This window comes from Eurosta solidaginis, chromosome 5 (genome assembly GCF_040869045.1).
Source record: "Eurosta solidaginis isolate ZX-2024a chromosome 5, ASM4086904v1, whole genome shotgun sequence".
Lineage (NCBI taxonomy): Eukaryota > Metazoa > Arthropoda > Insecta > Diptera > Tephritidae > Eurosta > Eurosta solidaginis.
In genome coordinates this window covers 48,316,092-48,335,076 of record NC_090323.1, presented here as the reverse complement: position 1 = coordinate 48,335,076, position 18,985 = coordinate 48,316,092, and the positions used below count along the sequence as shown (strand labels likewise).

Below are 18,985 nucleotides of genomic sequence, written 5' to 3'. Positions count from 1 at the left end.
ATATAAGACATCCACGCATGTTCCGGGGCTATCAAATAGAATGAAATATTCCAAAATGTATGACCGTGAGAGATTTAAAATAGCATTTACTTATAATAATACCGTCCAGAAAATATTCAGTAATACAAAAAGCAAAATAGAAAAATATGACAAATCGGACGTTATATACCGGATTCCTAGCAAAAATGACGGGTCCTACGTATGCCCGAAGGTATATGTTGGTACAACTAAGTCCAGATTAAAAACAAGGATTTCCGCCCATAAATCAAATTTAAAAAATCGCGACCACCCTAATGAAAACAAAACAGCTTTAAGTCAGCATTGCAGAGAAACCGGGCACACTCCAGATTTTGAGAACGTAGCAATAATGCAACAGGAGAAGCATTACAACAAAAGATACACACTTGAGATGTTGTTTATTATTAACGAACCGAGAGAGAAACGAATGAACTACAAAGCAGATACGGAAAAATGCGCGTCGGCATACCGCCAACTGATCAACAGGAGCAACAGGAGAGCACTATGAGAGTTTCGCCTATTATTTAGTTAGTTTAATGTATTGCTGTTTGTGTAAAAGTTTGTTTACCATTACTGTATATTTTTTGGATGTTTACTTTTTCGGTTCTATTGCCTTCTTGTACTTATGTTTAATATTGTAAAATTAGTCGACAAGCTACACCCAAGAGTGTAAGTTTATAAATAGGTTTTTATATTATTTATGATTTTAATGTTTCATGTTTGTTTTTTACAGTCTTGAGAATGACCTCAGATTGAGGTCGAAATATCGACTAAATAAAACTTAAAATATATACATATATATAAAATCTATCCGGGTTTTAATCTGAATATATATGTATATGGCCTCGAGCTCGTTAAATATTTAAAATTTATAAATCTAAGGCCGAAAATAATCAGAAGATAATTATGGAACGGAGAGCACACCGTAACAAAAAAATACGCGGAATATCTACAGAGATATCAAAAGCAAATATGGAATTGAAACCAAAAAGTGTATAAAACGTTACCAACATGGCACACAACAACTAGCTAAGTTGACGCAGTCAACGAAGTTTCTTGTGAGATGCAGGAAGAGTGCAATAATACCGAAATTTATAAGTAATGCTATGAAGAATATATCCAACGTCCTCAACAACAACACCGATGACAAGAAATTACCGAAGAAGATAAGGAATGCAGCGGTATCATATTTGAGAAATGCAGAGAACAAACTTTTGAGTATTATAATAAGAAGTAAGCATGAACTGCGGAAATTAAAGGAAAATGAGGTAAATACCATAAAAAATAAACTACACCAACAACTTGATACGGAAGATGCGTCCATATTTTTCGACAGTGAAAGACTCCTAATAGATAATCTCACAACAAAAGCTAAGAAGACACAAACTAACAAATTTGAAAGACTCAGAGATTTACAAAAACAATCGCTGAACATTAAATCCATACCTGAGTGGTTTTGTAATACCACACAGACAGACATACCGACAGATATTCAATGGCTTCTCTCTTTAGGTCCCAAGTTCTCTTTACCAATGATAAATGAAGAGTTCCCACTATTTAAATTAATAGCAGACGGAGAGGACTGTATTCAGACCATCCAAGACAAGGAACAGCAAGAAATTGAGAGAAATAACTTTACTTCACTAATAAGGGATCACTTAAAAAAACCGAAAATCAGTGAGCGTGACAGATTTATTTTAGATACCCTACAATCGGCAAAGATGTTCCTTAAGAAGAACAACGACTTATTGGTTCTGAATGCCGACAAAGGCAATGCTACAGTCTTGATGAAAAAATCAGATTATGAAATGAAGGTGCAGCAAATGGTTAATGACATTTCTGCATATCGCATTTTGAAGCGTGACCCTACCAATAAGTTACAAGAAAAAAATAATGAAATTGTTGAGAAATTATTCAAGAATAAAATGATAGATACAAAAGAGAGATATAAACTTTTGAGTAAAACGGCCAACGCGCCAAGATTATATGGTCTCCCAAAGATCCACAAGGAAGGAGTTCCCCTAAGACCCATTTGTTCGTCTGTTAACTCCCCTTCGTACAGTTTATGTAAATATGTTGTTAACGTCCTCAAAAATATTACGAAATCATCAAAATATAATGTCAAAGACGCTATTGAATTCAAGAATAAAATAAAAGACACGCACATATTTGATGATGAGAGTCTAGTATCATTCGATGTTGTTTCGCTATTTCCCAGTATTCCTGTGGATCATGCCTTGGAAATTATATCGTCCAAATGGAATCTGATAGAACCCCATACAACTCTGACCAAAGAACTGTTCTTGGGAGTCGTGCGTTTTTGTATTAAAGAAAATAGGTATTTTAAAGTCAACAATAAAATATATGAACAGCGTGTAGGAATGCCGATGGGGTCACCGGCATCGCCGGTCATAGCAGACATAGTAATGGAGGAATTGCTAACAAAATTTGAAGAGGATGCGTCTCAAAAGCCCCGTTTGCTAACAAAATATGTTGACGATCTGTTTGCCATTGTGAAAACGAATTCAGTGGAGGACATGATAAATCTATTAAACAGCTACAATAGAACTATCAAATTTACATTTGAAATTGAAAAAGATGGATTACTACCATATCTAGATACGCTGGTAGTAAGAAAGCATAATAAGTTATCCTTTGATTGGTACAAAAGACCCACTGCATCGGGCAGATTGATAAATTTTTATTCAAAGCACGACAAATCAACCATAGTCAACACAGCCAAAAACTTTATCAAGAGAGTTTTATCAATCAGTGATACGATATACCATGGAAAAAATATAGAAATCATTACGAAAATTCTGAAAGACAACGATTTTCCTTTAGGTCTAATAAGAGGCTATATTCACGACTATTTTACAAAAGCTAACACCAATCAAACCTTTAATGACAAAACTAATAAAATATATAAGACATCCACGCATGTTCCGGGGCTATCAAATAGAATGAAATATTCCAAAATGTATGACCGTGAGAGATTTAAAATAGCATTTACTTATAATAATACCGTCCAGAAAATATTCAGTAATACAAAAAGCAAAATAGAAAAATATGACAAATCGGACGTTATATACCGGATTCCTTGCAAAAATGACGGGTCCTACGTATGCCCGAAGGTATATGTTGGTACAACTAAGTCCAGATTAAAAACAAGGATTTCCGCCCATAAATCAAATTTAAAAAATCGCGACCACCCTAATGAAAACAAAACAGCTTTAAGTCAGCATTGCAGAGAAACCGGGCACACTCCAGATTTTGAGAACGTAGCAATAATGCAACAGGAGAAGCATTACAACAAAAGATACACACTTGAGATGTTGTTTATTATTAACGAACCGAGAGAGAAACGAATGAACTACAAAGCAGATACGGAAAAATGCGCGTCGGCATACCGCCAACTGATCAACAGGAGCAACAGGAGAGCACTATGAGAGTTTCGCCTATTATTTAGTTAGTTTAATGTATTGCTGTTTGTGTAAAAGTTTGTTTACCATTACTGTATATTTTTTGGATGTTTACTTTTTCGGTTCTATTGCCTTCTTGTACTTATGTTTAATATTGTAAAATTAGTCGACAAGCTACACCCAAGAGTGTAAGTTTATAAATAGGTTTTTATATTATTTATGATTTTAATGTTTCATGTTTGTTTTTTACAGTCTTGAGAATGACCTCAGATTGAGGTCGAAATATCGACTAAATAAAACTTAAAATATATACATATATATAAAATCTATCCGGGTTTTAATCTGAATATATATGTATATGGCCTCGAGCTCGTTAAATATTTAAAATTTATAAATCTAAGGCCGAAAATAATCAGAAGATAATTATGGAACGGAGAGCACACCGTAACAAAAAAAAATACGCGGAATATCTACAGAGATATCAAAAGCAAATATGGAATTGAAACCAAAAAGTGTATAAAACGTTACCAACATGGCACACAACAACTAGCTAAGTTGACGCAGTCAACGAAGTTTCTTGTGAGATGCAGGAAGAGTGCAATTATACCGAAATTTATAAGTAATGCTATGAAGAATATATCCAACGTCCTCAACAACAACACCGATGACAAGAAATTACCGAAGAAGATAAGGAATGCAGCGGTATCATATTTGAGAAATGCAGAGAACAAACTTTTGAGTATTATAATAAGAAGTAAGCATGAACTGCGGAAATTAAAGGAAAATGAGGTAAATACCATAAAAAATAAACTACACCAACAACTTGATACGGAAGATGCGTCCATATTTTTCGACAGTGAAAGACTCCTAATAGATAATCTCACAACAAAAGCTAAGAAGACACAAACTAACAAATTTGAAAGACTCAGAGATTTACAAAAACAATCGCTGAACATTAAATCCATACCTGAGTGGTTTTGTAATACCACACAGACAGACATACCGACAGATATTCAATGGCTTCTCTCTTTAGGTCCCAAGTTCTCTTTACCAATGATAAATGAAGAGTTCCCACTATTTAAATTAATAGCAGACGGAGAGGACTGTATTCAGACCATCCAAGACAAGGAACAGCAAGAAATTGAGAGAAATAACTTTACTTCACTAATAAGGGATCACTTAAAAAAACCGAAAATCAGTGAGCGTGACAGATTTATTTTAGATACCCTACAATCGGCAAAGATGTTCCTTAAGAAGAACAACGACTTATTGGTTCTGAATGCCGACAAAGGCAATGCTACAGTCTTGATGAAAAAATCAGATTATGAAATGAAGGTGCAGCAAATGGTTAATGACATTTCTGCATATCGCATTTTGAAGCGTGACCCTACCAATAAGTTACAAGAAAAAAATAATGAAATTGTTGAGAAATTATTCAAGAATAAAATGATAGATACAAAAGAGAGATATAAACTTTTGAGTAAAACGGCCAACGCGCCAAGATTATATGGTCTCCCAAAGATCCACAAGGAAGGAGTTCCCCTAAGACCCATTTGTTCGTCTGTTAACTCCCCTTCGTACAGTTTATGTAAATATGTTGTTAACGTCCTCAAAAATATTACGAAATCATCAAAATATAATGTCAAAGACGCTATTGAATTCAAGAATAAAATAAAAGACACGCACATATTTGATGATGAGAGTCTAGTATCATTCGATGTTGTTTCGCTATTTCCCAGTATTCCTGTGGATCATGCCTTGGAAATTATATCGTCCAAATGGAATCTGATAGAACCCCATACAACTCTGACCAAAGAACTGTTCTTGGGAGTCGTGCGTTTTTGTATTAAAGAAAATAGGTATTTTAAAGTCAACAATAAAATATATGAACAGCGTGTAGGAATGCCGATGGGGTCACCGGCATCGCCGGTCATAGCAGACATAGTAATGGAGGAATTGCTAACAAAATTTGAAGAGGATGCGTCTCAAAAGCCCCGTTTGCTAACAAAATATGTTGACGATCTGTTTGCCATTGTGAAAACGAATTCAGTGGAGGACATGATAAATCTATTAAACAGCTACAATAGAACTATCAAATTTACATTTGAAATTGAAAAAGATGGATTACTACCATATCTAGATACGCTGGTAGTAAGAAAGCATAATAAGTTATCCTTTGATTGGTACAAAAGACCCACTGCATCGGGCAGATTGATAAATTTTTATTCAAAGCACGACAAATCAACCATAGTCAACACAGCCAAAAACTTTATCAAGAGAGTTTTATCAATCAGTGATACGATATACCATGGAAAAAATATAGAAATCATTACGAAAATTCTGAAAGACAACGATTTTCCTTTAGGTCTAATAAGAGGCTATATTCACGACTATTTTACAAAAGCTAACACCAATCAAACCTTTAATGACAAAACTAATAAAATATATAAGACATCCACGCATGTTCCGGGGCTATCAAATAGAATGAAATATTCCAAAATGTATGACCGTGAGAGATTTAAAATAGCATTTACTTATAATAATACCGTCCAGAAAATATTCAGTAATACAAAAAGCAAAATAGAAAAATATGACAAATCGGACGTTATATACCGGATTCCTTGCAAAAATGACGGGTCCTACGTATGCCCGAAGGTATATGTTGGTACAACTAAATCCAGATTAAAAACAAGGATTTCCGCCCATAAATCAAATTTAAAAAATCGCGACCACCCTAATGAAAACAAAACAGCTTTAAGTCAGCATTGCAGAGAAACCGGGCACACTCCAGATTTTGAGAACGTAGCAATAATGCAACAGGAGAAGCATTACAACAAAAGATACACACTTGAGATGTTGTTTATTATTAACGAACCGAGAGAGAAACGAATGAACTACAAAGCAGATACGGAAAAATGCGCGTCGGCATACCGCCAACTGATCAACAGGAGCAACAGGAGAGCACTATGAGAGTTTCGCCTATTATTTAGTTAGTTTAATGTATTGCTGTTTGTGTAAAAGTTTGTTTACCATTACTGTATATTTTTTGGATGTTTACTTTTTCGGTTCTATTGCCTTCTTGTACTTATGTTTAATATTGTAAAATTAGTCGACAAGCTACACCCAAGAGTGTAAGTTTATAAATAGGTTTTTATATTATTTATGATTTTAATGTTTCATGTTTGTTTTTTACAGTCTTGAGAATGACCTCAGATTGAGGTCGAAATATCGACTAAATAAAACTTAAAATATATACATATATATAAAATCTATCCGGGTTTTAATCTGAATATATATGTATATGGCCTCGAGCTCGTTAAATATTTAAAATTTGAAAAAAAAAATCGGTAATATTTTTTTGAGATTTGGTCCCTTTTTCGGAGAATTTTGGACCCAACTAAAAACATGGTGTAGCAACCGCACATACTTCCGTGAAAATATCAATACATGAAAAGTGGAAAACAGTCTGCACTGAGTACCCTTCAAAAACGCGAGTACTCCATAAATAATGTAAGGAATACTCCTTTGGGAGTATAGGAGTGTTCCAAAACTAATCTGTATTCATACTGTCACGGATATTAGCATCACTAAATTATCCCATCACTAAGGCGATGCTAAGGCCATGCCAAGCAGTATTTACGTTAATAATTAAATCAAGTATACACATATATAAGGCAGCCCAGAGAGATGTCACACACAGATGCATTTACTTATATGCCTATGTGCGCAAACTACAAACATTCACATCAATAATTCAATCTTTATGTATCTACTTAAACGAATAAATAATTGCGTCTACACATATGTACACATTCCGACGAGCAACATTTACATACAAGGCAGCAAGAGATGAGATGTCACACACCGATGAATTTACTTATACGCTTATGTGTGTGCGGGAGACTGTAAACTACAAACACATGCATATACCTTATCTGAGTTGTCACAAGAGTGAGCAATAATTTGTGCACGTAGTTGTGGCTGGCGATTTTGTAGCCGAAACAACTAGTAAGTTCTGGAAATCGAAGAGCCTAGAAGTATGCAGCGTAAACTATAAAAGCGGCGCCAGCGAGTAAGAAGTAATTCAGTTTGATTTGAGTTGTCAAGCAGTTCCGATTAAGACGATATCTAGCGAGCAATAGCAGTATTATTTTGAATAGCAGAGTTTCATTGAGCTATCAATCAGTGTGGTTATTAAGCAAGCTATTCGTTGCACAGTTGAGTGTTATTGTGAAGCACTTTAATAAAGGCCATTTTGCATTACTACAAATTGGAGTTATTTATTCAACAGTTTAGTGATTCGAACTTAGCAGAGGATTGCAAATAAGAGGATTTGCAGAAAATTCGTTACAATTGGTGTCAGAAGAGGAATTGTTGAATAAATTCCGAAGATTGGGAATACAACTTGGACATGGCAAAGTTCAGTGAATTGAAGATCCAGCAACTGAAAAAGGAGTTGGAGAACCGTGGATTAAATACAACCGGCAATAAGATCGAACTTCAAGCACGGCTGCGAGAGGTAATGGAGTCGCAAGGAATTGATGTGGACGAGTTTGTCTTTTATCCTGATGGGGACGAAACAACAACAAAAATTGAAGAGAAAAACGAAACATCGCAGACTGTTACCAGCACAGACTTGAACATGATATTGGCTGCAATATCTGCACAAATATCGACAGTAGCATCAATGTCGTCGCAACTGGCATCCCAACTGGAAGCGCAAGAGGCACGTATAACAGAAATGTCATCGCAAATATCCACCAACATGTCATCACAATTGGAATCGCAGGAGACACGCATAACATCGAAGATGGAATCGCAGGAAACCCGTATAACATCACAATTGGAAGAACAGAAGACATATATGGCATCCCAACTGGAATCGCAGGAGACACGCATAACATCAAAGATGGAAGAACAAGAGGAGCGCTTATCATTGCAGGTGGCACAAATGTCTTCACAGTTAGAAGCACAGGAAGCAAGGGTAACATCAAAGCTGGAAGCGCAGGATGCAAAAATCGCTCAATTTCAGGCAGAAGTCGATGATTTGAAGGGTCGTATGGAGCAGTTACAATTAAATCGTCCAGCAGTTTCAGCGAGTAATTCAAAGGTAAAAACACCATCCTTTGACGGTTCTGTTCCTTTCCAGGTCTTTAAGCTACAGTTTGAGAAGACCGCAGCAGTGAACAACTGGAATGTGGAAGATAAAGTTGCCGCACTCTTCGTAGCATTGAAAGGACCAGCTGCCGAAATCTTACAGACTATTCCAGAATACGAACGGAACAGTTATGACGCATTGATGGCTGCTGTAGAACGGCGATACGGAAGCGAACACAGGAAACAGATATTTCAAATAGAATTGCAAAACCGCTACCAAAAAGCTAACGAGACCTTGCAGGAGTTTGCTTCTGACATTGAAAGATTGGCTCATCTTGCAAATGCGGATGCACCCGTGGAATACACGGAAAGAGTGAAGATTCAGAGCTTTATAAATGGCATACGAGATGTGGAAACGAAGCGAGCTACATACGCGAACCCAAAACTGACATTTGCTGAAACGGTATCACATGCATTGACTCAGGAAACTGCCTCCCTATTAAGTAAACCAGCATATAAGGCTCATCGTGTAGAAGTAGAAAGGCCAGAATGGGTAGACACAATTTTGGAAGCACTGAAGGGATCACAACAGAAAAATGCCGGAGTTATTAAATGTTTCAAGTGCGGCAACCCAGGTCATATTGCACGACATTGCAGCACCGGTCCCAATAGCTCCAACAATGTGGGTGGCCGTAAACGCAGAGCTGAAGGAGATGAGCAAATCTCCAAGTCCACTCAATCGTTAAACTAAAGCGAGTCAGCCGCAAGGGGCGACAGCTGGCTCCCTCAATTGAATGCCCCATAATCTCTATCTCACAAATTGGAAGAAGGTCAAACAATCTTACTGTCGGAGGACATGTGGATGGAAAGGAACGTTTACTGACTGTAGATACGGGTGCATCTCATTCCATCATTCGAGCGGATTTAGTCAACAAGAAGATAACACCATTGCATGGAGCAAGATTGCGTACAGCCACTGGAGAAGACAGCACGGTTCTAGGAAAAGTATCATGTGAAGTCGCAATTGGGAACGTCACGGTAGTACACAATTTTATAGTGGCAGAGATTGTTGATGAAATCATAATTGGAGTGGACTTCTTAATCGACCAGGGCATCAAGATCGACATGCAAAGCAAGACGATGCGATATAAGAACATGGATGTACCACTTAATTTCGGCTACGAGAGAGGCTACAGCAGTAAACGAGTGCTGGTGGAAGAGAGTCAGCGAATACCACCAAAATCCGAAGCAGTCATCTGGGCAAAGGTTGATGGAGATTGTGGGACAAACAAATTGTGGGTTGTCGAAGCAGCAAACAAATCAGCACTGAACATACTTGTAGGAAAAACCCTGGCTATGACAAAACAAGATGGACGTGTTCCAGTAAGAGTACTCAATGAGTTCAATTCACCACTCAAACTAACTAAAGGAGCTATTTTGGGAAGATGCCAAGAGGCTGAAGTAGTTATTAACTGTGAACAGCTCCAGGAACACGTTTCAGCTAGTAATACTAATCTTTCAAATGGCATCACGGCATGGACGCAGGGGCTAGAGGAAGCATATCAGAGTAAGGCAAAACAACTGCTCCTAAAGTACGCGAACATATTTGACCAGGATGGTTCTAAACCAGGCCGCACCAACGTTGTGAAACATCAAATTGACACTGGAGATGCGAGGCCGATCCGTCAAGCTCCACGTAGTGTTCCACTGGCGAAGCGGCAAGTTGTGAGTCAAATTATACAAGAAATGAGCGACAGCGGCGTCATCGAACCATCAGCTAGTCCCTGGAGCTCACCGGTAGTACTTGTAAAGAAGAAGGATGGAAAAATGAGGTTTTGCGTGGACTACCGGAAGTTGAATGACGTTACGAAAAAGGATAGCTACCCATTGCCAAGAATTGACGACACTCTGGACTCGCTATCTGGTACGAAATGGCTTTCCACACGGGACTTGAAAAGCGGCTACTGGCAAGTTGAGGTCGAGGAGGAAGATAAAGAGAAAACAGCCTTCAGTGTCGGTGATGGTCTTTGGTAATTTACAGTGATGCCTTTTGGACTTTGTAATGCACCAGCTACTTTTGGGAGACTCATGGACCAGGTACTGAAAGGTCTACATTGGAAAACATGCTTGGTGTACCTGGACGACATTATCGTATTGGGCAAGAACTTTGATGAACATCTAAAGAACTTGGAGGAAGTTTTCCAGAGAATAGCTGGCGCTGGTCTGAAGTTAAGTCCCAAAAAGTGTGCGCTGTTTAAAAAGGAAGTAAATTATTTGGGTCACAAGGTAACGACAGAGGGCATCTGCACTGCGAACGAAAAGATAGAGGCTGTAAAGGATTGGCCAAGACCACAGAACCTACATGAATTAAGAAGTTTCCTTGGGCTGTGCACATATTACCGCCGATTTGTACAAAATTTTTCCATCGTAGCCCATAGCCTCCATGAGCTTACAAGAAAAAATAAAGCTTTTGAATGGAAGAAGGAGCAAGAAGTGGCTTTCCAAACATTGAAGGAGCGTTTGTGCACTGCCCCAATGTTAGCATATCCGATTCCAGGAGCAACATTTATTCTAGATACAGATGCGAGTGGATATGCTATAGGAGGCGTTTTATCACAACTGGTCGATGGACAGGAGAAGGTAGTTGTATATTACAGCCGTTCGATTGGAAAACCAGAGAGGAACTACTGCGTTACGCGGAGAGAGCTGTTGGCATTGGTAGAGTGCGTTAAACATTTTCACAAATACCTCTACGGCCAGCGATTCCGTGTCAGGACAGATCACGCAGCTTTAAAATGGCTACTGCAGTTCCGTAATCCAGAAGGACAATTGGCACGGTGGATCGAGCGACTACAAAGCTATGACTTTTCCATTGAGCATCGAAAAGGTAGTACCCATGGAAATGCCGATGCAATGTCACGAAGACCATGTAGTTTGGAATGCAAGCACTGTTCAAAAGCCGAGGCTAAAGAAGACATTATAGATGTCCGGCTAATGACTATAACATGTACAGATGAATGGGACAAGGAACAGCTAAGAAAGTGCCAGCTAGAAGATGCAGATCTGTCACGTGTTATGCAAGGGCTCGAACGAAATGAAAGACCAAACAGAGAAGAGATGTCAGCAGAGAGTCCCATTGCGAAGTCATTTTGGGCACAGTGGAACAGTTTGGAATTGATATCCGGTTGCCTTCATCGAGTATGGGAGAGTGAGGATGGTAAATACAAGAATAAACTGATAGTTGTTCCCAGAAAGAGGATTCCTGATGTGCTCAGCGAGCTGCATAATGGTCCAAGCGGAGGTCATCTTGGAATCACGAAGACGCTCGAGAAGATTAAACAGAGATTCTATTGGGTTGGTTGCCGTCAGTCGGTCACTGATTGGATTGCGAACTGCGAGGTTTGCAGCAGAGCGAAAGGGCCCAGAACACGAAGTCATGGCCAGATGAAGCAATATAACTCAGGTGCGCCATTTGAAAGGATCGCTATGGATGTCGCCGATCCATTTCCTACTAGCAACGGCGGAAACAAATATGTACTGGTAGTTATGGATTATTTCAGCAAATGGCCAGAGGTATACCCAATCCCAAATCAAGAAGCGGAAACGGTAGCAGAAGTTTTTATAAACAATTGGGTTGCAAGGTATGGTGTACCAATGGAGTTACATTCTGACCAAGGCAGGAATTTCGAATCAGCTGTGTTCCAGGAAATGTGTAAGTCATTGGGCATTCGAAAAACACGGACAACTGCATTGCATCCTCAATCCGATGGTATGGTAGAACGATTCAATAGAACATTGGAGGAGCACTTAAGGAAAGTAGTGGACAAGTACCATAAAGAGTGGGATACCCGCATACAATTATTCTTGATGGCTTACCGATCAGCAGTGCATGAGACAACGGGCCAAACCCCTGCAAAAGTAATTTTTGGCAATGACCTTAGACTGCCAGCTGATTTGAAGTTTGGGATAGATGCCAATGCGGAGAGAAATGTCAGGAAATCCACTAGTGATTTGGAAGAAGAGCTAAGAGAAATACGTGATCTGATAAGGCAACGAACAAAGATTATGAGTGACAAGATGAAAGCCAGATATGATAAAGCAATTAATTCAGAAGGTTTTCAGGAAGGAGATTTGGTGCTGTTATACAACCCACAACGTAAAAAAGGTTTGGCCCCGAAATTGCAGTGTAATTGGGAAGGCCCATACAAAGTTGTAAAACGGATCAACGATGTAGTGTACCGCATACAAACCATCGGTAAACCACGAACCAAAATGAAGATGGTCCATTTGGAAAGGCTAGCAACGTTTAGATCGAGAGATTTGTCTGATCGGGACGATCAGACTTAGGTGGAGGGCAGTGTCACGGATATTAGCATCACTAAATTATCCCATCACTAAGGCGATGCTAAGGCCATGCCAAGCAGTATTTACGTTAATAATTAAATCAAGTATACACATATATAAGGCAGCCCAGAGATATGTCACACACAGATGCATTTACTTATATGCCTATGTGCGCAAACTACAAACATTCACATCAATAATTCAATCTTTATGTATCTACTTAAACGAATAAATAATTGCGTCTACACATATGTACACATTCCGACGAGCAACATTTACATACAAGGCAGCAAGAGATGAGATGTCACACACCGATGAATTTACTTATACGCTTATGTGTGTGCGGGAGACTGTAAACTACAAACACATGCATATACCTTATCTGAGTTGTCACAAGAGTGAGCAATAATTTGTGCACGTAGTTGTGGCTGGCGATTTTGTAGCCGAAACAACTAGTAAGTTCTGGAAATCGAAGAGCCTAGAAGTATGCAGCGTAAACTATAAAAGCGGCGCCAGCGAGTAAGAAGTAATTCAGTTTGATTTGAGTTGTCAAGCAGTTCCGATTAAGACGATATCTAGCGAGCAATAGCAGTATTATTTTGAATAGCAGAGTTTCATTGAGCTATCAATCAGTGTGGTTATTAAGCAAGCTATTCGTTGCACAGTTGAGTGTTATTGTGAAGCACTTTAATAAAGGCCATTTTGCATTACTACAAATTGGAGTTATTTATTCAACAGTTTAGTGATTCGAACTTAGCAGAGGATTGCAAATAAGAGGATTTGCAGAAAATTCGTTACAATACAAAAAATTAACATTGCGATGTCCTAGGAGAGGAGTAGGTGATCCCACTCTCGCTTTGTTTGTGAGTATTCCGTAGAGTACATACGTGAGAGAACTTTCCAAAGTACTTTCACTGTAGTACTCCATGGAGCACCCACAGAGGATCATATGCCAAAGTACTAAAGAGGAATTGTGTCGGAAAGAATTATCGGAGTGAATTTAATTTAAAATGAAAGTAAATGAAGAGGGGCAATACAACTTTTATATTTTTAACTACGAATATTCTTATGTTATTTAGCATTTGCGTGAATAAAGAAACTAATATTTCTCTATACTATAGTATGTATACATAAAACCAGTGCGCGGTTGCATTTTATCAGAGTTTCCATAGTAAAATTTTATTATCAGTTATTTGTATGCAATATTTTACTTTTGGCAACTCTGTCGTTAAAAAACGAGCAATAATCGGCTGATGGTGGTCTGCAAAAGCATTGCAAAGGAGTATTGTTAGAGTACTCCAACATGAAAAAAATGGAGCACGTAATCCAACAATTTTTGCAGGGTAGGTATTCCATTATTCCGTAGGTTTCAGCGAACGTTCCACTACGAGTATAGGGCTGATCACTTCACGACTATGGTGGCTGAAAAATTGCACGGCGTCTAAAGTGTTTCTATCGGAACCCGCCTATGGAAGCAGAGGTAGAGGGCGGCCCCCACTCCGTTGGAAGGACCAGGTGGAAAACGATTTAAACTCCCTTGGTGTGACCAATTGGCGCCGGTTGGCGGAGCGAAGGAGCGACTGGCGCGCCTTGTTGGACGGCCATAACCGTTTAGACGGTTAAGCGCCAATTAAGTAAGTAAGTAAGTCTACAGACCACAACCACAATAAAGCAAAGCTTGACGACAACCGTAGCCAAGCATTGGCTTCTTGATTACTTTGAAAGCGGCAGCCACCAATATAAATTACAGAAAATAGTAGCGAAAAATTTTGAAAAAAATATTAATTATGTTTAAAAAACGTCCAAAAGAATGATTTTAGATTTTATTATCTGTTATTTACTTCTATTTTAGTTTTTATTGACAAAATAAAAAGGACGCCACTCACTGTCGCTTCCCAAAAATAGAATTAGGTTTAATCTGGCTACAACAGCTGTCGTGATTGATTGTCGTGCTGCTCTGTCGCGCCGAAAATAGCGACGCTCATAAAAAAATGTGTAAAAATAATATGACAGATGTGGCGGCTACACCGCCGTCGTGAATGTAGTCAGCCCTTAGGAATTAAATAACAAGTATCTGTTTGTGTACGCGTGGAATTGAAACGTGTGTGTTTGATTGACGAGCTGACCACATGATATTTGAATACGCCCAAATAGATAAATTTATTTCCACATGTGGATAACATTGTACTCAAGTATCTATACCTATGTAGGTACATAAGAATTCTAGCTTATATCATATTTATACTGCATATTTGAAAATGTGAACGCAGCCAAGAGGGTAGTTATTTTATGTGTTGTATAATCGGAAGTGGAATATTCTATCCATTCCTCGGTGCAATCATTCGCGTCATTGGTTTCTGTTTTAATTGATTTGCTGACAACTGCAGCTTCTTCGCTAAACACGCTCTTAAGTTCGTCTTTCAAGGAGTTTATATTCGTTGAGTATATCGATTATAATCATTTTCAAACTTTCACCTGTGAACTCCCTATCTAGTAATCTTTCATCCTTACCATTTCGTCTAACTAAAGTAAAATTCAAAGAAGATATTTTGAACGCAAAAACTATAAAATTTGACTTGAATACGAATGAATTCTATTAGGTTTTCCTCTACGAGATATTATCCATATTATATTTATGTATGTATATACCTTACTTCAACTAAGTCCTATAAGTAACAAGCATATAAACAGATATCATACATATTTTCAATACGTAAATTGTTACGTTATTATACAAAATGAAAAGGAAAAATCTTTCAAAACCCAAATCAACACCTGCAAAAATTGAGTAAGCACTTGCTAAAAGTTAATTTGCATATGCCAAGCAACAGCTGCTTATTTGTATTTCACATAAATACAAGGCGCGATATCCTTCGAAGAGAATTTAGGCCAATTTGCGTCGTGCTCCTTTTTAATTTTTTCCTAAAAAGTTCGGGGCGGGACCTACGTATTTTACGCCTACTCCGAACGACATTTGCCAGGAAGATGAGATTTCACTAAGAAGCTTTTCATGTGAGAAATACACTCGGAGTGTTTGCATTATCACTACCAAACAACTTTATTCTGATTGAAAATTTTGTTTCTTAATTTTTGAAGTAGCTTTGTCCGGGACTTAAATCCAGGACCATGACACCACGGCGGTCGTCGTGCGTTTATCGGAAATCGATAGAAAGCAGCTTTATTAAACTGAAAAAATTGAATTTTCCGCTGCTACAAATAAATTTTTCCAAAATCATCAGTGACATCAACAACCACTAGCATTAAATGAGAAAACGATAATTGGTTAAGGGTATATTCACATGTGTTTATTGTTTCAGTACATAAAACTTCGATACAGTACATGAAAAACATTCTTAAAAAATAAGCTAAAATAAGAAATTATTATTCATAATTGAATGTATCATTCGCCATAATTCTGAAAATTTGCTCCATTTCAGTTTTACTTAACTTACTATTGTCTTCAGGTAAACAAAGTTCAATAGACGAATCTTCAATATTCATTTCCGACCATGGTGTTGCTAATATTAAGCGAGCAACGTCCGTTAAAGAATTACGCTGAAAATACCAAAAATCAATTATATTCGTTTCCAATGGCAACCTTGGTTGGCGTTGATATAATGTTATATCAGCTTCTAAACACGAAAACGTTGCAGACGTCGAATCAAATTCTAAATTTTGTAAATAATCACTAAACGACTTTGGCGAACTGGGATTAGGGTTTGTTGTTGATTCTGGTTGTGTTGTATTGGTGTCCATAAGCAAACCGTCACTTGTTTCAGAATGTACAGACTCGTCTCCACCACCAGCTCTACGAGACTTCAAGACGCAAATACGATCATGCAGTTTGGTTATGTATTGCTTTGCGCGCAGTTTTTGTGCCGCATCTAAGCAGACGCGTATGCGAGGATCCAAATATACAGCGGCATTAAATTGGTCAGTATCAAGCATTTTTTGTTTAGCCATATTTAAAGCATCAATAAGACATTTCACAGTACTTTTCTCATTTGTAATCTTTTCTAAATCAAAAATTAAATTCATTGTAATAATAAATAAATCGCTATAGCATGTTTTTTCATTTTCAAGCTTGGTGCCAGCAACACCAATTAATTTGAGCAAATCTACTAAGATTTTTAAAAGATTTATGTCCTGATTATGTATAAAAATATTGATATCTTCAATTTTCAATATATGCGTAATCATTCTGTAAGTAGAAATCCAGTCTGTGTCACTTTTTAATATGTCTTTAGTATCTTTTAAGGTTTCTGGTCTTAAGTCTTTTATAACTGTTCTACATTTGTCCAATACACGTTTTACTTTTTCCTTGGCGTATACCATTTCTACGCATAATTTGAAAATGTGAACACAGCCTAAGAGGGTAGTTATTCTATGTGTTGCAAAATCGGAAGTGGAATATTCTATCCATTCCTCGGTGCAATCATTCGCGTCATTGGTTTCTCTTTTAATTGATTTGCTGACAACTGCTGCTTCTACGCTAAGCACGCTCTTAAGTTCGTCTTTCAGCGAGTTGATAGCTTCAATTATTTTCGTATGATCACTTGTTGTAATCGATAAAATTTGTTGCAGGTCTATTTTATATTCGTTGAGTATATCGATTATAACCATTTTCAAACTTTCACCTGTGTACTCCCTATCTAGTAATCTTATCGATAATACTCTATTTTCGATATGATGGTCTCGAATGTATTGCACACTGACACACATTAGTGCATGATTTCCTTCTTTTTCCGATATACAGATTGCTAATGTGTACAATGTGCAATTATCGGCCAAATCCTTTATAATATCACATTTGGTTTTTTGTGAAAATTTATTTATTAATTCCAGCACGCTTTGCTTATCTGTTTGTATTCCAAGCGATTCAAAAGCAGGTTGTACAAGGATTTTGAATGCCCGTTGCTCAAGCAAACTTAATGGTTGGTTACCTTTTGTAAATAACTCTACAATTGCCAATTCAAAATTGTGATTCTTTTTTGTGTTTTCAGTTCTTGGTTGCTTTTGCGTTGTTGCTACTGCTGCTGCCACTTTGGTTTTTTCAGGTTTTTGTTGCTTTTGCGTTGTTGCTACTGCTGCCGTCACTTTGGTGTTTTCAGTTTTTTGTTGCTTTCGCATTGTTGCTACTGCTGCTGCCGCTTTGAGTTTTTGTTTCCAAGCAATCTTTTTGTGCATATATCTAGCGAATATTTCGGGATGTACAAATTTCAAATGCCTTTCCATAGTGCCCACATGTTGATTTAAAAGTCTGTTCTCACACATGCCATTATTGCAGACATACTCATTTGATGCAATTTTTGTTAGAAATTTTCGCAAAACTTCATTTCTTGGTCGCGGCATTTTGATGTGTAATTTTTTTCACTGAACGAAGGTAACACAACACAACTTATATTCAAGTATGTCAATTAAGTACTGAATGTGTTGATTCAGTGCCGTTCCTATTTTGTTATATTCCCAAACGAGCCACACCACTCCCTTTCTTTTGTTTGTGCACAGTTTCATTTGTGCACGAACAATATGAAAATTGGAATGTGATATACATATAGCTATGTATGTATTTATTTAGGGTGAGCTTATGTGTGTGGACCAGCGCACCTACTATCACTGTATTGGTTAATCTACCAACTTTTCTGCTAAATTTTGTGTTCTACGACCAATGCGCAAAACTCTGCCAACATTTCAATATATTCGAAACTTATTATAACTATGTTCAAACAGTAAAATAGCTTACACAATATTAATTTGATAGCTGGTTGGCTCATCTCTACAGCAACAACATATGTACATATGTACATACCTTTGTTCAGACTGTTAAAATGTGTGCGAATGGAATGGAATGAAAACGTAAAACTTTGAAATTTTTGTGTGTTGTAAGAAAATGTGCACGGTTGCCACTTTGGTCCATTTGGACCAAAAATGGTCCTTTCCAACCCCATTTGGGGTGCTGGTCCCTTTTTTCCAATTTTGGTCCTTTTTAGGCTGTAATCGAGACTGTTTATTTTTACTTAGGAAAAAATGTTCAACGCAGCCCACAAAATTTTCCACATCTTCATATTAACCCTTATATAATTTACAATTTACCTCAATGGATT

At 37.6% G+C, this 18,985-nt stretch overlaps 2 protein-coding genes across 4 annotated transcripts in view; both read left to right on the top strand.

Annotated features, from left to right (window-relative positions):
* MYPT-75D (Myosin phosphatase targeting subunit 75D) overlaps positions 1-18,985 on the top strand; it is a 531,155-nt gene that overhangs the window by 129,186 nt on the left and 382,984 nt on the right. The gene's annotated exons all lie outside the window — the stretch shown is intronic.
* Positions 8,285-10,051, top strand: LOC137252275 (uncharacterized). The gene is made up of 2 exons (XM_067787761.1): positions 8,285-9,575; positions 9,648-10,051. Exon 1 carries the CDS (start codon positions 8,305-8,307, stop codon positions 9,286-9,288), a length of 984 nt encoding a protein of 327 aa, XP_067643862.1. The 5' UTR covers positions 8,285-8,304; the 3' UTR covers positions 9,289-9,575; positions 9,648-10,051.

Bases quoted from the DNA above. Each gene is read 5' to 3' on its own strand.
- LOC137252275 (XM_067787761.1), top strand. From the start codon at position 8,305: ATGGCATCCCAACTGGAATCGCAGGAGACACGCATAACATCAAAGATG.